Genomic DNA, 22,073 nt, shown 5'->3' on the forward strand with positions numbered 1-22,073 from the left:
AGCCTGCGCGTCCGGAGCCTGTGCTCCGCAATGGGAGAGGCCACAACAGTGAGAGGCCCACGTACCGCCAAAAAAAAAAAAAAAAAAAAAAAGATATGCTGCAATACACTACAATTTTCAAAATTATCCAATTTTAACTTAATACAAATTAAGATCGTACAAAAATAACTCACTAAATTTGATATCACCTAGTCACTCAGAAAGCGCAGATTATAGCTTATCTTTATTACTGTATACTAAAATTATCACAAAAGTCAGATCTTTCATATATTGTAATGATAATTAAAATATGAAACATTTTCTAGACTTTAAAATAAGTTGTTTATACAGCATAATCAAAGGAAATCTACACCATACAACTACTTTTCATTATTTACTAGCCATTTTCAAATGCCAACATTTGAAGTATATCATTAAACTTAAAAGACTGAAAATGTGTCTGTCATGTCCATCTGCATCACTTGGATCTATTTTATATTACACATTATGTAGTTCATAGTCTAATTTTCAACACTGCATAAATAAATCAAACATGACAGCTTTGCTCAAAAATTTTTTGATACTATTTTCACTATGAACTGAAAAATGCTACTGTAAAAAGCATTTACCATAAAACTGAATTTTTTCAAAGAAGGAAAGCAATCAGATGTCAAATTAGTAGATACTTTGCCTTCAGTCAGACATAACATACGCTTGAAAATTTTTCTAAAATAAAAACCTGGGGATTCTAGGGCTTTGCCGACTAACACATCTCTGACTCTCACTCGCAGTTCCTCAGATGAGGTGCCTGACCCGCAGCACGAGGCACAGCCCCTGCCAACATTTACCACTGGAAAAAATAAAGTATTCCAACTTATGTAGTAGAAATGTCAAATCTCTTAAAAACGTGCAAGAGCTTCCAGTCCCAAATGTTGCTCAAGGACATCAGCAACTTCAGCCGTCGGATCCCCCATCCACTGAGACCAGAACAGAGGCAGCACAGCACTGCAGTTAGGCCCGTACAAGACCTAAAGCAACTGCCTCCATCCCACGTGGTAGAGGGGATAGTGATGACGACTCTTGTTCTACTTCGGGCACTATTTTAAGCACTTTATAGATATTAACTCATGCAATCCACACACCCATCCTCTGAGGAAGGTACAATAATTATCCTAGATCCAGACTAAGCCCTAGTAGTCTGGCTCTTCACGACTGCACTGTTACACCTGTGTAAGCAACACTAAGCAACTAAAAACCACTGGATACATGAAGACAGTCAGCCACTGAAATGAAGGGAACAAGCCAAGAAGTCAGAGGACACGGGCTTCATTGATAAGGAGTTAATACAGGGGAAAAAAAGGAACACTCAAATCATTTATATTCTCAATAAGAGACGTGAGAGAGTATTTCTCAGTAAAAGCCATTTACTTCAAAATGAAAGGATTCATTACACATCAGGAAGTATTACTTTACAAAAAAGGACGCATACGTATTTGTCCTGGAATTCTAACTCTAAATATCATTTAATTTTTTGTAAAGGAAAAGTTAATCACACTGCCTCTCATTTCGAATCCAAAACACTGGATGACAGAATATGATGAGGAAGTCTTGTTTCAAGCGTTCTGAGGAGAATTATAATCAGTACTATTATCAGGACTTAGAAAATAAGCCAAAGAAAGGCAAAAACATTTTCAGGCCTTTAAAATCAAGAGTATACCCCTAAAGTTTCTATAGAAAATATTTGTAGAAATCTGGTGCATATCGTGATATGGCAGGCAATACCCATTCCACCTTTTAGCATATACTGCAGAGGTTAGAAAGCTAAAAACTCTTTTTTGTTTGTAGATTCTTTTACAGCTATGGTTCTGGTTAATAATTAGATTCTACTAAACAGATACATGTGCATGTGATTTGGAATTTACAAGTAAGGGAGGGTCAATGCAGTGATGCCTGTTTTCTTTGGGCAAGCGACGTCATGGAGACCTAGAGGTTGTCTATGCCAGGGTTCCAGTGTGCAAACTCAGCTCCCTGGGGACTGACAGGGAGTTGACGTGTTGGTGGGGCAGCTTCATGCTTTCTCACTCTTCTGATCATGGGAGAGGCAGCAGTTCTTTCTGGCTGGCGAGTTCCTGGGCTGGTCCTGGGAGCCAGCTCTCCTGGAGAGCTAGCTCCTCCAATCCTTCCTGGTCCAATCAAGAATCCATTTCCCTGTGTTAACTCCATCTCTGATATGGAAAGTCAGCCACCCAAACCAAAAATGAATGTGAAAGATGAAAGAAACATATAAAACCTATGATCAATAGTGAATTTGGTCAAGCTTATATTTAACTAACGGCAATGTGATGGTAAAGAACTAAAAGTTTGGGGGGTGGGGTACTAAAAAGATACTAAAATGCTTCAACTGAGGCGCTTGAAAGGAGGAAAGGAGTGAGATGAAGGCTGAAGAGCGTCTCTGGAGAAAGCTGTTGCCAGGCTGTGAGTGTGCACCTCTACACGCCCCCTGGGGAAGTGTGGGGAGCATTACCTTCTAATCCTAAACTCAGTAAGGCAGATGCTTTAAGGGGAAAGCACTTTGCAATGTACTTTTCTGAAGTTGTGAGACACAGAGGACTGCATTTGGCTCTTGTCTGGGAAAGTTAAAATGGACCATGGACTGATATTTGAGGACTGACCTATTACCACTCTTACTGCCTTTGAGACCAGCCTGCACTCCTAGAGTTTGCTAGGCAAGTGATGTGTAAGTACTTCTCATGGATCAGAAGTAGCCAAGTAGGAGAGATTTGGTTTTGTTATCATGGGGTAGTCATGCGTCCTGCCAAAACAGCAACCTGGAGATATGAGGAGACCTCGGCAGAAAGACGCTGTGGGTATAGCCCAGGATGCCCAGAGACCGAGGAAGATGCTAGAGAAGCCACCTGGAATAGAGATGCACCAACTGGGACCAGGGAATCAAACGAGAGTGAGGTGCAGCAATTAGAGACCTTCTAAGAGCTCACAGAAGGGCTTCACAAAGAGTGAGCTATAACCACTGCCAGGGCCAGTGGGCAGAGCTCTGAAACCTCTCTTGCCTTCTATATAAAGCACAGGAGAAGCAGATCAGTTTCAAAGGTGTAAAATAACTATGAATTAGGTAATCTGTTTTCCTGAAGATTTCAAGTGAAAAAGACTAGCAAAATAATTTAGCATGTTGAAGGCATATATAAAAATATATATGTATATGTAAAGCATCTGCTATTCTCTGTAATTAGGAAAATCTGAGAAGCATTTGTCTGATTTTAGTAGAGCTAAAAAATTTTCTAGGAGAGAATAATTTTATTGAGTATTTTTGAATTCAAGGTAAATAATAGTCAACACAGAGTATGGGTAGATGATTTGCAGTTAAAGATTATAAAAACATGGATAGACATAAAAAGTACATATGTGAGGATTATGCCTAATAAACAAAAAGGCAGATTTAAAAACATCAAATTATATAGTCATGGTTTTAAAATCTGAACTTAGAAACTCATGTCAATATTACTTTAGCTTAGCTTTTCAGCATATTTCAAGAATACATTGCTTAAATATAAATGTAATATCAATTAGAACTAAATCATAAACTGGGATAAATAGAATTTCCATTTTTGTCATATTTCATATTGACCTGTTTTTCATTACTGAAACTTTAATTTCAAAAAAATCAAAGAGTAGCATCATTTATGTTTTTTCCACTCTGGCTGTCTAGTGACATATTAATCGTATTTGGAGTTAAGTAAATTATGACTGAGAGAAATTTATGATATTATCATTTATAAGGAACATAAACAAATTTGAAATTCCTTCCATCACCAAGAGTTGGGTAACTGTGAATGAGAAAAATCAGTTTTGCACTAATTTGTTAGTGGTACTTAAACACAAAATCAGGGGCTATTTTCTCCCTAAACCATCCATTTATAGGCTGTGTATAATAACAAATAATGGTAAAGAAGATAAAATAGAACCTAATATAGTAACTGTTTTACATAATATATACTATGCATATTATATATAATACATATTGCATATGTATTATACATACACAATAATATATGTAACTGTAAAGAAGAAAGAAAGAGTAAGTGAGGAGGAAATGGACATTTACTCAGGACATGAGACACTAATCTCATGTAGTCCTTACCAAGACCCCACAAGATAGGTAGGATTATCCCCTCTTGTTATGAGGAAATAAAGACTTCAGAAACTTTTGCAAACTCATACAGAGAGTTGGTGGCAGAGAAGGAATTTGAATCACAGCTTACCTAATTGTTTGCAAAAAACAACAGTGAAACAATAGTGGCAGATTTAGAAACACAGAGTTCTTGGCAGTACAGTTTGCAAAGACCAAAGAAGACGAAGCAAATTTATCCTTTGAAACCATGAATTTTATAAGAAGAGTCAATATGAAAGTCAACAGTGTATTTTGCTTATTTTCTGTACCACCACAGCACTCTTTTGTAGCACTTAAAACGTTTTACCGTCATTCATTTCCTTAACTGTCTTTCCTACTGGGATGAATTGTGGAAGGGTAGGAACTGTGTTTTATTCACCTGTTTATCTCCAACACTTTGCCTGCTTACCTGCCCCTTCCCCACCCCAGCTGCCCTCCATCTCCAAGCAACAAGTGATCTGACTTCCGTCACCATAGTTTGTCTTAATTACCTACCGTTTTACAACTTATAAAAGGAATCATACAGTATAGACTCTCTTTTTTTCTTTTGCCTCACTTCTTTTACTCAGCATTAATTATTTTGAGATTCATCTATGTCACTGCATGTATCAATAGTTGATTCCTCTATATTGCTGGGTAGTATTCCATTGGATGGATATACCATATTGTGATAATTCCTTCACTTGTTAGCATTTGGGTTCTTTCCAGTGTCTCGCAATTACAAATAAAGCTGCTATAAACATTAATGTACAAGTCTTTGTATGAACATATATGTCCTTTTATGTTGGGTAAATACCTATGAGTGAAATGCCTGGATCATATATGGTAAGTGTGTATTTAAATTTTTATGGACCTGCTAAACTGTACCAAAGTGGCTGTACTATTCTACATTCCTAATGATAGTGTATGATAGTTCCTGTTGCTCCATATTTTCATCAGCACTTGTTAGTGTCAGTCTTTTTAATGTTAGACATTCTAATAGATGTGTGGCAGTATCTCACTTTGGTTTTAATGTGCATTTTCCTTATAACTAACAACGTTGAACATCTTTTTTACATGCTCATTTGACATCCATGTCTCTTCTTTGGTGAAGAGTCTGCTCAAGTTTTTTGCACACTTTTTATCAAGTTTTCTTATTGTTGAATTTTGATAGTTCTTTATATAATTCTTTGTTGAATAATGCTTTGCAAATATTTTCTCCACCTGTGTCTTGTCTTTTTGTTTTCTTTTACAGTCATTATATATTCCTTTAGTGTGAATTTCACACGTTTGTGACAGAAATGATATTTAATGAAGTGCTTTCTTAGATCCTGCTCAATACATCATAATATATGATATGTGTACTATATTAACTTTCTAAAATTTGGAAAATGCTATATTCTAAAACACATGTGGCCCTAAGAGTTTTAGATGAGAGATCTGTACCTCCACCCTCTTCCTGGAATGTTCTGGCTGTCGTATGACTAGCAGTAAGTTCCTATAATTCTTCAAAACTCTCTTGAGAAAAAAAAACAAAAAACAAAAAAAAAAAACAAAACTCTCTTGAGGTATTATCTCATTTCTAATGTCAATACTGACTTCCCCCTACCCTTCACCCTATCACAGAATTAAGCATTCCCCATGCTCCCTGACTTCAGACTATACTACAAAGTTACAGTAATCAAAACAGTATGGTACTAGCACAAAAACAGACACACAGATCAACGGAACAGAACAGAGACTCCAGAAATAAACCCACACACTTATCTATAACAAGGGTGGCAAAAGTATACAATGAAGAAAAGACAGTCTCTTCAATAAGTGGTGCTGGGAAAACTGCACAGCTACTTGTAAAGGAATGAAGTTAGAACATTCTCTAATACCATATATAAAAATAACCTCAAAATGGATTAAAGACATAAATGTAAGGCCAGATGTTATAAAACTCCCAGAAGAAAACAGGCAGAACACTCTTCGACATAAATTGCAGCAGTAATTTTTGGATCTGTCTGCTAAAGCAAAGGAAACAAATGCAAAAATAAACAAATGGGACCTAATTATACTTAAAAGCTTTTGAACAGCAAAGGAAACCATCAACAAAACCAAGACAACCTACTGAATGGGAGAAAACACTTGCAAATGATATGACCAATAAGGGGTTAATAATCTACATATATAAACAGCTCATACAACTCAGCATCAAATAAACAAACAACCCGATTAAAAAATGGGCAGAGGAACTAAATAGACATTTCCTAAAGAGGAAATGCAGATGGCCAACAGGCACATGAAAAGATGCTCAACATCGCTTGTCACCAGGGAAATGCAAATCAAAACCACAACAAGATATCACCTCACACCTGTCAGAATGGCCATCATCAAAAAGAACACAAATAACAAATGTTGGCAAGGATGTGGAGAAAAAGGAACCCTCCTACACTGCTGGGGGGAAAGTAAATTGGTGCAGCCAACTGTGGAAAACAGTATGGAGGTTTCTCAGAAAACTAAAAATAGAATTACCATATGATCCAGCAATTCCAGTCCTGGCACCCCAGTGTTCACAGCAGCATTATTTATAATTGCCAAGACATGGAAGCAACCTGAGTGTCCATCAACAGATGAATGGATAAAGAAGCTGTGTTGTGTGTGTGTGTGTGTGTGTGTGTATATACACACACACACACACACACATATACTATTCAGCCTTTAAAAACAAATAAAATTTTGCCATTTGCAGGTACATGGACGGACTTGGAGAGCATTATGCTAAGTGAAGTAGTCAGAGAAAGACAAATATTGTATGATACCACTTATATGTGGCATCTAAAAAATACAATAAACTAGTGAATAATATTTAAAAAAAGCAGACTGACAAATAGAGAGAGAGAACAAACTAGTGGTTACCAGTGGGGAGAGGGAAAGGGGGGCACTATAGGGATAGGGAAGAAAAGGGTTATTATGGGATTACATGAAATAGTGTGTGTGAAACTTTTGAAAATTGTAAAGCACTACAGAATTTAAAGAATCTTTCATTCAATAAAAAAAAAAGATTTAAAAAGAAGAATTCAGCATTCCCAGCTTTGTATGCTTAAATTATTAAGCATGTTTGTTGAATGACACTATGTTCTAGGCACTATAAGGAAAAGGGGAAAAAAGCATTGAAAAAAGGTACAATAACCCCTGCCCATATATTACCTTTGTTAAGCACACTGCTTGTTATAATCATAGGTGCCCAATAAATACTTATTGAAATAAATGAACACTACAGATATTAAGGGGTACAAAAAAGAGTTTACCAGGTGCTGGCAAACGATGGCTGGTGAGCAGTAACAAGTTGGTGGCTTATTTTTGTATGGCCCCTGTGCTAAAAATGATTTTTACATTCTAACATGGTTGTTGAAAAAGAAAATATTGACAAAAATCATATGTGCCCTCAAACATTAAATATTTACTATTGGCTCCTAATAGAAAAAGTTTGATGATCCCTGCTTTATACTAGACTCATTAATGAGTAGGAAATTTACTATGAAAGAAACCAATTCTTATTTATAAAAATGAAAAACTGAACATAACTCACAGATAATGGCTTTGCTATATAAGATGCTATACATACTGTATAGTCATTAAATGATAAATATGTTCATTATGTTAACACACGGAAAAGTCTATAGAAAATTAGGAGATGGAGTAAAGAACAAGATGTGTACTTCAGTCATACCTTTTATATTTTGAAATAAAACAATGATAGGAACAAATGTCACAGTTTTATAAGAAGTTTTTGTTTTATACTAATGGTATTTGTGAGTATTTTAGTTGTTTTGATGATCTTGGTCATATCACACTAAAAACTTATTTATATATAAAAATTTGAAAGTGGTTTATATAACTCACCCAACTATTTGATAGATGTCTTCAGATTTTCCTTGGCGTAATTTCAGTATCCAAGCACCTGGGTTTGCTTTTAATTGAAAATATCCCTTTTAAGATGAGAAAAACATGATCATAGTTATATGAATGAAAATGAGGTCCAATTGTTCAAGAAAGATTATTCATGAATACTCCAAGATAAGTGTTTACTAACTGTGGAACGAATGATTTCTATAAATGAATTCCAAGGAAGAAGACTCTGCAATAACCTTAAAAGCACATTCTGAAAGTATGACTCTCTTCATGTTCGCTTTATTTAATTACCTTATTCAAGGATGTTTTTCTGGGAGCTGTTCAGTAACAGTAGGATACAAATTATTTCATATTATTAGGAAAACTTGGAGGATTTCACCAAAACATCTAATTAAGTATCATCCACTGAGTATGTATAATACTTACAAGATTGGCCATCACTATTGTATCAACGACAACAGGTTTATTTTTTGTGCCCAGTGTAAACTGCAGACCCCAAGGAGGTTCTTCTGTGATTATGTCAAAGCAATGTCCTTCGAGCAGTAGATATTCTAGTTCATATTCTGCTGTGACAGTTTTCTCAATCTACGGAGGAAATATGTCATTGTTTTTGGTGTTAGTAATTCTCGTAATGTAAATTTTGTAATAAATATATGTGATTATTTTAATATTAGCCAATATATTTTGGGGGGCAACCTCAAGTCTTTCTTTTAGACAGTGAACCTAATAGCTGAATCAATTTCTTGAACACTAAAGCTCATGATGAATTTTCGTCCTTTCCCATGCCATCAGCTCTACTCCAACATCGTGATACATGCACCAAAATCACAAGCAGGAGAGATGTGAGAATGGACGGGTGGCTCGGTAAGTTGTAGCACTCAAAGGATCTGCTTCGTTGGCTGTGCCCTAGATCTCCTGCTTCAGACCTGGCAAGAAGGCCAACTTGTCATCATTATCACCTTTCTTGCAATTAAAAACAATTAACGGTGAATTGTTTTGCACTCAAAAAAACATATGCTCATTAAAGAAAATTTAGCAAATATAAGGAAGTGTAAAAGGGAAAAAATAGAAACTACCTACAGACTAAACATTCATATACACATCAATGCACTGATTTCTACTTTTGCTCCATAATTTTTTTCTAAGAAAGTATAACCTTTTTCATTAAATATAGTTTTCTAAGAACAAGTCCTTTATTTATTTATTTTTAAATTTTTTTATTTTTGCGGTTCACGGGCCTCTCACTGCTGTTGCCTCTCCCGTTGCGGAGCACAGGCTCCGGACGCGCAGGCTCAGCGGCCATGGCTCACGGGCCTAGCCGCTCCGCGGCATGTGGGATCTTCCCGGACCGGGGCACGAACCCGCGTCCCCTGCATCGGCAGGCAGACTCTCAACCACTGTGCCAACAGGGAAGCCCCATGTCCTCTTTTTAAAACATCCTTTTAAATGGCTGGACATTCCAAATGTTTCCAGATTTTACTCTATTGCAAATGTTATAATAAATATTTTAGGGAGAAAGTTTTTTCTCTACATCACATGAAAAACATAACCAAACATAAAAATAAATCAAATGGTAAGTGATTTTTATATAGTCTGGCAAATTTTGTTGAGCAGATAAGACAATGATGCTATCTATCTCTAATTTTATTTCACACTACGAGGTTTTTGATACTACTTTTAATGATGTTTAGCATACAGAGTATTTGAAAATATTCTGTACTGTATAGTTGTTTTTCTTTGACTATAATTACTACAGAAATAATTACAGCACTTGTGTACAGTATTTCTTTCTTGAGCCCTGTTCTTATAATTTTACTGTTTTTAAGAACATGAAATAAGTAACTTGTTTGAAAACAGCATTTGTTTCAATGACTTTAGTTGAGCTCTGAATTAGTTGTTGAGTTATTACTACTCTAATGATGAACTTCACATACTTCATTAACTTGTATCCACAATCCTTACAGCATTTTGGATAGAAAGATTTCTATGGGATAGTCTCAGAATATGAGAAATCCTAGAGATCATCCAGCTTAACTCCTTCACTTTACAGACAAGGAAACTACCCCAGAGGGATTATGAAGTAAAGCTTAACTATTTTAAATTATGAATTAGATATCAGGGCAGAGTTCAAATACACTCAATCAGTTTGTGACTAAATAATATCTTCATTTATAATACATTAATGTGAAAATTTCTCTTCCTTATATATTTGTATAACAGACATCAATTGTGTTGACTTATTCAAACCACAACACTAAAAATAGCAAATTCATTTTTCAAAGAGTACTTTCTAGTGAGTATTTAAAATTTTGTAAATATTTAAAGTTTTATAATAATTTCATAAAGGTGATTTGAGTTAAATTAGTTCCTATTATCAAGGTTTATTTTTAGCAAGAATAGGAAAGCTAGTGATCTTTTTTGATGTTTACATTTATATTTTTATTTATCTGTTCTAAATATTAACTATTGACATGAGACATGAATTTAATATCTTTCCAATATAACTTTGGTGCATATTAGTATTTCTAAATAGAAGTGTTTATTGTATTGTTCTGTGACTGAATAGTTAAGAATTTAGCTTCCTCCTTTAATAAGAGTATAAGTTTGATTATAAAGATTAACATTTGGGTTTATTAATATTATCTATGGCATTCAAATAGGAATTCTTTGACATTTACATTGGTAATGAATGCCTTGTCAATAAAACTGATGTCTAAATTATTTATATTTCAAAAGGGGCTAATGCATTTTTCTGTGAATTCCTTTTAACATAGCCACATACCATTTTCCTTCAGCGATCCTTTATTTACTCACTTCCTCTTTACTGGGTAAACAATCACTATTGTTTCAGGTATTTTGACATCTGTCAGATAAAGGCTATGATGAAACATAACCAGGGAGTCTTTGGACGCAGTTCTAGTTACAAGCTCTGAGAACCACCTCTGAACTCCAGGTAAAAGTAACTGTCACACTTTAAGCTTTCCTAGAACCATTTTGTCACCTTTAATAATGGCATTAATGCCGGCTGTGCAATAAACCATGTGAACAAAGACCTGGGAAGGAAGAATCTTTCTAGATCAAGCTTTCTTCAGGTGGTTATATAATGTTCAGGAATTAGATGTAGCAAGGAGTACTGACTATACGAGCTAGTGTGTAGTGACACATCTCTCATTATTAGTCTCACTTTTTTCCTTTACCTACAACTCCTTCTTTCTACTTGAGCACATGTCTTTGTTATTTCATATATTTCTAGGATAGTTGCAGGTAATACTGTAAGTATGTACAGCACAGAGTGGAAGAGAAGAGCCTTAGAGGTAGTTAACTCTTACAGCTGCTAGAATTTGTAATTTCCTTTTGTTTACTCATATAATCTACGACAATAGGGGAAATTATTTATTTTCGTCTTCTAAAATACTGTTCATTTAAATAGGTCCTAAAAAGGCATTGCTATATTTGCCACTCACAACAAAATGTTTAATCTCTATTAACTGTACAATAGAAACTAAAATTTTTTTACCAGCAGACTCAATTTAAAAACTTTAAGCTGCATTAATCCTCCCACCGCAAACTTTTTACCCTTTTGGTTAGAATCGTTAAAGTTATTTACTGATATATATTGCTGAACTCTCTTAATGAAGAACCAATAGACCAACAGAGATCCAACTAATCATGAAGGAAACAGGATTTTTTTTACTTCATGCCAAATTCACTTCTGAACTTTCCCTCATGGATTTCATTGTTTTGCTCTCTTTCTATTTTTTCCCTCAATTTGAAGGACCGATTTCAGATGATTGCTATGACTGAGTTTTAGGTTCTTCTCCGGGTGGGTAAAGTTGGTCGTATAAGTGAGTATGTTCCAGGGAAGTGACTCAGGATCCCACAGGATCTACACATGAGTGAATCAGAAGAAAGCTGCCTAGAAGGAAAATCTTTAGACAAAAGGTGACACATGAAAAGCATGAGAAACAAATAATGAACAACCTTAACCAAATTATTAGAGGTAAAATGTTTATGCCTGGGTCAAGGTAATGGCTACCTTCTGAAGGAGCTGTCAAATGCAGAACTGGAAATAGGTCAGAGGCTGTGCAGGACCGGGCAACGGGGAGGACAGTGAGAAGGAAGTACTGCCCCCAGCCACCCCAGTTTCTAGATACCTGTCTTCTAGGTAAACTCTCCTAAAATGCTTCTGGTTTTTTTTGTGCTTTCTGAATGCCTTTCCAATTTTGAATAGAATGTTTGGAAAGACTCCGAATATTATAAAATAGTCTCCTGTCGGTGGTTTTGTTTTGTGTGTGTGTGTGTGCTGTGGATTGAATGACTACAGGTGGGGAGGAGAAGTCCGGTCATTTACTGGACAAGGGTCACACTGGAGGTGGTGGGAAAGAATGCACTCAGCCCGAAGTATATAAGCAAACTTCTTCCTGCTTTCTACCCTCATCTCATTAGAACTGCTTTCTCTGGCTATGAGCTGTGGGGCAAAAAAGAATTTCAGATGAAACTGTTCCTCTCTGAGTTAAAAACAAAACCTGAAGGGCAAAGGTACTTAATGGTTTTGTCCTAAACTGCCATTCATCTGTCTCCATAGTTTCTACATTGTTCATCTTAGGGTAGCACTTCTGAAGCAACAAAAACAGTGAGGGCATTTAAGAACCCATAAAACCAGAGAAGCTGAATTTGGAAGTTAGGGAAACTCGAAAATCAAAGGAAAGACTGGATCAGGACCTAGAATCATAAAGGAGAAAATTCTGGTGAGCAGTGAGTATGCACTTGGTACAGGAATAATAGCTCATAAGAATTTATCCTATTCCTCTTTCTTTGTAACTTACATCCTTTAAATGAATATTATCAAGGTCACAGTTGCTGTGTACTGTTTCAACCAACCAGCTTTCAGGAGTAATCATGTTGAGGGTTAGAAGGGGTGATTCAGGGATATCCAAGAATTTTGCCACTGGTCCAGTAACATCATTAGGTGGCAATGTCAGTTCTGGTTCCAGAACAAAACGGTAGAAGCTGTTGGTAGAACATAAATAAAATACATAGTGTGACCAAAACTGAGATTTCTTCTAAAATATTTTAAAACTGAAAATGGCTTAAAAACATGACCAGAAAGTCTTAAGTTAAAAACACACTAAAGATTTAAAACACACTGAAGTCTTAAAGACTAAAAACACGCTATACTGAAGTTAATGCTTATGTAAATGGTAGGCAGTCATTATTTTGTTTACACTGTTATCTATTTTAAGACTGTGTATATTATATACCCTTGTTAATTATTTCTTAATGAACACGATTAGAATCCCTTTAAGATATACTGACTTATGCAGGTTCCAGCAGTTTATGATCTGTATTCACTCACTGATCCTTCTTCAGAGTTTGAGCATGGTCTATTTTTAGTGATTTTTATTAGCCCTTAGCACCATTAAGAACATGAAGAGAAATGATAACCAGAAGGCAAGTAAAATTTAAGCTAAGATTCTGGTACTAATTCAAAAAGTGCAATTAAAAACAAACAGGAGTGAGTTTAAAGCAGCTGCTTATTAATAGAGCTTTTAGAAGTACCAGCAATCTTAATGTATTTAGCCTCACGCCCTAGTATCTTACATAATAAGAAATAGTTATAATACTAAGAACATTGACTTTCACTATTCTGGGACTACAATCAAGGTGTCCGCTGTGCTGTGGTTATCTCAAGGCTCCATGGGGGAAGGATCCACTCCTAGGCTCCTGCGGTTCCTCAAGGTCCACTGGCATGAGGGCAGTAGCTCCTCACTCGTGGTTGGCTGGAGACCTCCTTCAGTCCTTGCCACAAGGGCATCTCCAGCAAGTGTAGAGAAGCACACAAGAGCAAGAGAGAGAGAAGGCCAGCAAGACAAAAGCCACAGCCTCTTACGACCTAATTGCAGAGGAGACATTCCATCGCTTTTGCCATATTCTGTTCACTGAAAGCAAATCACCAGCTGCAGCCCGCACTCAAGGAGAACGTACGCTGAGTGTGACCCCAGGGGCGCCCATCACTGGCAGCTGTGAAGCTGCCTACGGCAGGCAGGCCGGCAGAGTCAAAAAAGAAGAGTGGGTAAGAGGAGACCCTGGAGAGAACACAGTCCAAACCAAGTAGCTGGTACTGTCAAATGCAGCAGAAACATCATTAGGTAAGAAGTAGCCCATGGATGTTGCAAACAGCAATTTCTTTGTGATTCAGTTAAAGCCCAGCTTCAGTGGAGGTACCGGTGAATGAGAGATGAAGAGGGGGCTTGGCCACACGTCTGCAAAGCTGAGATGATAAAGACTGGAGAAGAGGAGGAAAAGCCAGGGCTCCAGAGGAGAGGAAGTTAAGTTTATTTCTTTTTAAAAATTGAATAATTCTTAAGACTGAAAGAAGAGGGCTAGTAGAGAGGTTAGAGATACAGAACCAGGAACTATGTGATAAAGCAAGGATCCAGAACAAATGGATAAGTTATGCATATACTGTATATATATTCTTTTTTATATTCTTTTCCATTCTGGTTTATCACAGGATATTAAATATAGCTCCCTGTGCTACACAGTAGGACCTTGTTGTTTATCCATTCCATATATAATAATTCGTATCTGCTAACACTGAACTCCCAATCCATCCCTCCCCCAACTCCTCCTCCTTGAAAACCACAAGTCTGTTCTCTATATCTGTGAGTCTGTCTACGTTTTGTAGATAGGTTCATTTGTATCATACGTTAGATTCCACATATTATGATATCATATGGTACTTGTCTTTCTCTTTCTGACTTACTTCACTTAGTATGATAATCTCTAAGTCCGTCCATGTTGCTGAGCCCACTGTATATTTCTTTTGTTTGTTTGTTTGTTTGCTTGTTTTTGTGGTACGCGGGCCTCTCACTGCTGTGGCCTCTCCCGTTGCGGAGCACAGGCTCCAGACGCGCAGGCTCAGCGGCCATGGCTCACGGGCCCAGCCGCTCCGCGGCATGTGGGATCCTCCCGGACCGGGGCACAAACCCCCGTGTCCCCCGCATCGGCAGGCGGATTCTCAACCACTGCGCCACCAGGGAAGCCCCACACTGTATACGTCTAAATAGGTATTCCTAGATCACATTTTTAAAAACATCCATGGATGAACACAAATCCATGTAAATTCTGTAATTAGATTGGGTCAATTTTACTGGTTAGGTTACTTTAGTTTTATATCAGTTAAGGTTAATAAGTTATCTCTGATCTTCTGATCTATTTCAGTTAAACATTTTGTGAAGACAAAAACAACAGATGCAGTAATTATGTTCCTTTTTTTCCTTTTAGCATTTGCAAATCTTTCAAAATGAAATTATGTTCACGTAGACCCACCTCTTTAAAGGGGCTTCTGAAAGCTTACCCCTACAGTTCATGAACAATTTTATCTTCATGTTGATAATCTTGCCAAGTACCTGTTAGAAAAAATTTCCATATTTGAAATTAATAGCCAACACTTACGGAGCATTTACTATCTACCAGCTACTACATTAATACCTGACATCCGTTATCTCATCTGATTCGCACAACATCCTTTTGAGGTAGCTACTTTTACACAGCTGAGGCACAGACAGATGTAGTAATTTGCCCAAGATCACACAGCAAGTCATGGCAGAAGTAAGATTTGAATCCACACAGTTGATTTCACTGCCCAAAGGTTATGCTGCCTGCCTTTTGCCTAGTGTGACTTTCTTTACTGGTATCCAAATTTCCTTACTACTGAAGAATAAGTAAAATAATCATTAGAACCTTGACTTGAAAGACAAAGTGGTGACCTCACAACAACAATGGCAAGGGTGCCCTGATCCTTTTGGAATTTCATCTACACTGTAGAAAATGTAGGAAGGTCTTGGCTACATACAGATAAAATACTCTCTTTTCTTTTTATTTCCCTAGAGCAGCGGTCACCAACCTTTTTGGCAACAGGGACTGGTTTCGTGGAAGACAATTTTTCCACAGACCGGGGTGGGGGGTAGTTTTGGAATGATCCAAGTACATTGCATTCACTGTCACTTTATTTCTATTATTATTACATTGTAATGTATAGTGAAATAATTACACAACTCACCGTAATGCAGAATCAGTGGGAGCCCTGAGCTTGTTGTCACTTGCCACTCACTGGTAGGGTTCTGATATGAGTCTGTAAGCAACTGATTATTATGGTCTCTGTGCAGTCAAACCTCTCTGCTAGTGATAATCTGTATTTGCAGCCACTCCCCAGCGATAGCATCACCGCTTCAGCTCCACCTCAAATCATCAGGCATTAGATTCTCATAAGGCGTGCGCAACCTAGACCCCTCTCACGCGCAGTTCACAGTAGGGTTCGCGCTCCTGAGAACCTAATACCACCACTGACCTGACAGGAGGTGGCGCTCAGGTGGTATTGTGAGCGATGGGGAGCGGCTGTAAATACAGAGGAAGCTTTTCTCGCTCACCCGCCGCTCACCCCCTGCTGTGCGGCCTGGTTCCTAACAGGCCACGGACCGCTACTGGTCCGTGGCCCGGGGTTGGGGACCCCTGCCCGAGAGCACTGAAGTAGGAGAATTATTAATGTTGATAGTCCCCACCTCCATACAGGCAACAAGTCAGTGAAGATTTGAAAGATATTAGACAACAAAGGACATAGGTAAAAGGAGAAGAATAGAACAGATACATGAAAGGGAAAGGATACAGGTTCGAGGAGAAATCAGAATGTGCAGACCAAGGATTTAAGAGCTTTGAGTTTTAATTCCCATTCTATCACTCCTATTAGCTACAACGGAGGCTGCTGAGCCACTGTTTCTTCCAAGTGTTAAATGAGACACTGACCATTTTTTCCAGTAAATTAATTTGTGCTTTATAGCACAAATTTACAGCATACATTTTCTCTATAGTAAGAAATAATATGTTATGTGAGGTTCTGAGTTGCTCAGAAACAAAGTATGCTACTGTTACCAATGATGTAAACTGGAATGCAATTCCATATTTTATATTTCTGTATAACCCATACTTCTTATTCCTAAATTCTATGTTTACATAAAAGCTTCAGAGGTAAGCAATTTTTTTTTGGATAATGAATCCCCATAGGAACAGGGAATCATACTACCTCCATTCCTCATAGGTATGATCACTGATCTCTGTTTTCTAGAGACTAATAGGAATAGTGTGTCTAAAGAAGTTGAAGTTTGAAGGTATACAAATGCAGAAAGAAAGAAGAGGCAAGTAAATCAGCTGTGGAATGAAGTTTGCCCTGATTATACACTGAATAGGTAGAATGGCAAGGGGTTTCCAAAATTATTTGTACACATTAATAAATGCATTTATAACAGATACCTATCACCCATTTTTCCTATTTGATTTGAAAAGGCAAACTAATTTCTGAGAGAAACATTTTGATAGAATATACACCAGTGTGACCCAGCTTGATCATCTACATTTTCACCAGGCTTAATATCTAATTACTTTTGCCTGTTTCCAAAAGTAAACTGTCAAAGAACAAATAGTTTCCTCTTCTGGGAATATTTTTTGATGTGTCTTTAAAAAAAACAGTATTGAGTAATTTCAAATAGAAGTATCCCCAAATTTTAAACATCATCAGAAAAAAAAAATAGAGCCTTCCAACATAACTAGCTTATTCAAATTTAAGCTACTGAAAGCGGCATCACAATTTGAATTTTTACAACTTTCAGTACAAGGATAAGCCACATAATGTCCTTTCAGAGTCTGCTCTCTGTCTCCTAAGACTCATTCTCCTCGACTTGCCTAGGGGAAGAATCCTGTGACCAGGTGCAGCTGGCTGGCTGGCTGGCTACATTCTGGTCAGACGGATGCAACTGGATGGAATATGTTTGGGGTTGGGCCCTTGTTCTCCCCTTCCCGCTGCACAAATACAGAGATGATGTTGTGATCTTAGACTGCTGGAAACAAGCTGCTTCATGAGGATGGCTGGACAGTACAGAAGATGTCTGAGTCCCTCACGTGTGGAGCTGCCTTGGCAACTCCAGGTGGCTTACAGTGGGATGGGGAGATGACAGAAATCAACTTCAGACTTGAAGGTACTGTTACTTTGCTCTTGTTACAGTGGCCAAACCTCTCGAACATAGCCTTCATGTTCTTTCTTCCACTAGCTTCACCTGTTTGGCTAATGTTACTTATTATACTTTAAGCTTATTATACTAATTACGCTTAGACATCAGCTTCTCCAGAAGCCATTCTCCACACCTGGGGTAAGAAAGATGATGATGGAAAGAGGCTTGTATTAGTTAGCTCAGGCTGCCTTAACAAAACACTGGGTGGCTTGATCAACAGAACTTTATTTCATGTCAGGGTGCTGGCATGTTCAGTTTCTGGAGAGGGTTCTTTTCTTGGCTTGTAGATGGCTGCCAGGTGGTGGTGTACTCACATGAACTCTTTTTCATGTTTGTGAGGAGAGAAAGATCTCTCTTCTCCTCTTCTTATAAGGCTATCGATCCTACTGCGTTACAGCCCAACCCATAGGATTTCATTTAACCTTAACTACTTCCCCAAGGCCCTATTTCCAAATACAGTCACATTGGGGATAGGGCTTTAACATATGAATTTTGGGGGCGATGGGGACAGCAATTACGTCCACATTAACACCTGACCTGGTACTGCCGTAACACCATAGGCATACCTCTATCGTTTCATTTTCTACACTGAAATATGGCAATCTATTTAGAACGCTGTATGAAAGAATCAAGAGCAGACATTTGATTATACTTGAAAACAGACCTGAAAAGATTATATATTTCAAAATAAAAGTAGTATATATCATATAATAAATATACATAATATTTAATAAAATATGATATCTTACAATCAATAACTGTGCCATCTTCTGTGCCTCTCTCGTCAATGGATCAACAATAGCAATGACATCAAAGGACATATCATTCTGCTGAGAATTTATCTTTATAATGCTAGAAAAATAGAAAATAAGATGAACACTGATCAGTTAAGTTTATTCAATTGCCTAATTAATCTTAGCTACGTACATTCGTATAAATTTCTTTCTTTTTCACTGGATTAAATTAAATTAAATTAAATCCTGGTTATTTCACAGAAGAAAATGCAAATTTAAAAGTTTAATGTTTGCGTTCACTAAATTAGAAAGCTGCAAAGAATTAGAGAAAATGAAAGTAAGAAATTACGGACGAATGATTTTTAAAAACTCTTCAAAGAACAATGCTATTATAGTGAAAAAACCTTATAATTTTAAGCCCCCCAAATTCTCATGGATCACACAACGTAAAAAAATAAAACAGGGGCTTCCCTGGTGGCACAGCGGTTGAGAATCTGCCTGCCAATGCAGGGGACACGGCTTTGATTCCTGGTCCGGGAAGATCCCACATGCCGCGCAGCAACTGGGCCCGTGAGCCACAACTACTGAGCCTGCGCGTCTGGAGCCTGTGCTCCGCAACAAGAGAGGCTGCGATAGTGAGAGGCCCGCGCACCGCGATGAAGAGTGGCCCCCTCTCGCTGCAATTAGAGAAAGCCCTCGCACAGAAACGAAGACCCAACACAGCCAAAAATAAATACATAAAATAAATAAATAAATAAATAAAACAAAGATGCTTCTGTGTTAAATATATTTTCTCAGATTTGAGAATGACAGAATTAACTATTCAGTACTTCTATTAAACTTACTAGTTTTAAAAACCCAACGTATTATAACAGGAAAGCTCAGGGGAAAAACACCCAAATTTTTCATATTATTTTGACCTAAGTCATCCTCTCCACACCTCCTCCCCTCTGACCTTTTCCGTTTTTGAATTTCACTGATCTAAGTTAGAAGACGGACTAATCTTTAAAGGAAAATGTTGGGAAAATCATTAAAAGCACAGAAAAGGCCAGTAGGAGATAATCCATTCTATATTTAATTTAATGAAAAGTTTAAAGGATGTATTTAATTAAAAGTACAGAACAGTCCAATTGATTACTGTTTTAACACTACAATAACATAGGAAATCAGTTGTTTTGGAGATGTATAAATTAAATATCTTACATATTACAAAGGTAAAAAGATTTTACCAAATCAAACTGTACCCCTGTAAGACTACAGGGATCTTAGTCTTCTTTGGTACAAGAAGACTATAAATATCTAGACTTCTGCAGTGAAATAACTTCTCAGCAATCAAATAAAAGCTAATGTAAAATTCCCTTCAAACGTGGGTCTTCTGACCTAGAGAGATGAAAGACACTTTATTTTATATGCAGTTGATAAGAGTTAATAATGTTTAAACAGGAGTGTCAGAATCAGACAACAAATCCTGGTAGATAATTGCTGCTAGAAACTAGGGCTACAAATCGGATGTTTTAAATTAAAGAGACTACCTACAATGGTTAATTCCTTTAGTTTTCTTGGTGAAAATTTTACAAATTACTGTCATACTTGTAGCACTAGTCAACAGTGGTTGTTTTCTATATGCTTCATGAGACATTACTATGGCTAAAGTAGGCATCTGTTGACAGCTGCTTTAAGTTTTTTCCCCCAGACTACTACCAATCCTGTGAGGTTCTGTGAATCAGAATCCCATAGTTCCCATCACCTGTGTAGTATGTGTGTTGGTTAGGCTGAACGACATTTTCCAGAATTCCCTTTCCTTCACGTTTCTGGTGGGTGGGCCAGCAGAGAGATTCTCAGGGTATCTGGAGGGCAGGAGGGGGCGGCAGCCATTCTCTAGCTCACACACTTTGTTACTGATCTGCTGACTCAACGTCGTTGGCATGAGGCCCCCGCTGGTTCTGCCTTCCCCAAGATCCTCCTTCTGCTCTCTGGCTCCTAGGGCACGCACGTGTGTTTAGCACTGTGACAGGGCTCCCATCTTCTGCAGGACACCTGCTATGCACGAAGGTCAGAGGCAACAACAACTGACACAGGTTTCAGTCCACACCTGTGGGATTCCAGCTTGCTCTTGACAACTGTCTCTTGCTCTCTCCCCTCCTGACAGCTACCTCTCTTCCTAACTGCCTGCCCTGTGAACTTAAAGTTCCAGTATCAAAAGTCAACAGCCTTACAGAGACTACTTAACCAGCTCCCACAATTGTGTAACGTCAAATCCCATAACAATTCATTCATTCACGCATACATACATACATAAATTCTTATCTATACACTTCCCAATATACATATGCACACATATATACCACACACGCATGTGTGTGTGCAACAGTGATTCTACTGCTCTGACTGACCCAGACTACACAGCCCAGCATTGCTAATGTGCTTCTCTCTTTTTCTAGGCTTCCAACACAAACGAAATCCAACAAAGTCATCGTTTCTTCAATAAATTAAGACCTTCAATCAGATTATCATTAAGTCTTGCTGACATGGATCCTACATTTAAGGTAAGTATTCACATTTCTCCCCTGATTAATACGAGTTGATCTTATGGCTTAACTTTCAGGTTCAATCTTAGTTCTCTTATTTCCAAGTTGGGAGAAGCACCTCGTTATTTGTGTAACAAATACACATAGCTACAACGCATTAAATAAATATCTACTATACTTAAGACAGTAGGCCTGAATCTCATAAAACCCCTGAAGGGTAGGGATCATCATCTATATTTTATAGACTAAGAAACTGAGGCTAAGAGTGGTCACATAGCTAGGTAAGTGGTAGACTGGGATCAAAAAGCTGTTCTTTTTTTTCTTTTGACAAGAAAGCTCACGCTATGACATACAACCAAAGTTGATGTGGATAAATAGATCGTACCAACATGTGCAAACACACAGAAGGAAAAGTTAGATACCTAAATTATACACATGAACTCAGAAAAATGGAAGATTACTGACTTTGCATTTAAAAAAAGGCAGGCATTAGGTGAGTATGTATTATTGTATAAACATAGATGCATACCAATACACATATACTACATATCCACTTATAAATATTTGTAACAATACCCCAGAAATAAATAGAAAATAACTGGAGAATTGTAAACCACTGTCACAAAGTCACATCATATCCTTCCATACAAAAGAAGGCTTAAAAGCAGCAGGACACGTTGATTGATGTGAGAGCTAAAGAAAG

The 22,073-nt window shown here is 37.4% G+C and overlaps 1 protein-coding gene across 1 annotated transcript in view; it reads right to left on the reverse strand.

The window, feature by feature from the left end:
• UGGT2 (UDP-glucose glycoprotein glucosyltransferase 2) overlaps nucleotides 1–22,073 on the reverse strand; it is a 165,240-nt gene that overhangs the window by 32,148 nt on the left and 111,019 nt on the right. Inside the window, exons 25-29 of the mRNA XM_082859577.1 lie at nucleotides 18,858–18,960; nucleotides 15,377–15,456; nucleotides 12,871–13,054; nucleotides 8,471–8,629; nucleotides 8,036–8,121 (exon numbers count right to left, since the gene is read on the reverse strand). Coding sequence (XP_082715703.1) covers nucleotides 8,036–8,121; nucleotides 8,471–8,629; nucleotides 12,871–13,054; nucleotides 15,377–15,456; nucleotides 18,858–18,960 — 612 coding nt within the window. The remainder of the gene's footprint in view (nucleotides 1–8,035; nucleotides 8,122–8,470; nucleotides 8,630–12,870; nucleotides 13,055–15,376; nucleotides 15,457–18,857; nucleotides 18,961–22,073) is intronic.

This window comes from Leucopleurus acutus (assembly GCF_964270905.1).
Source record: "Leucopleurus acutus genome assembly, chromosome: 18".
In the NCBI taxonomy this organism is placed as follows: Eukaryota; Metazoa; Chordata; class Mammalia; order Artiodactyla; family Delphinidae; genus Leucopleurus; species Leucopleurus acutus.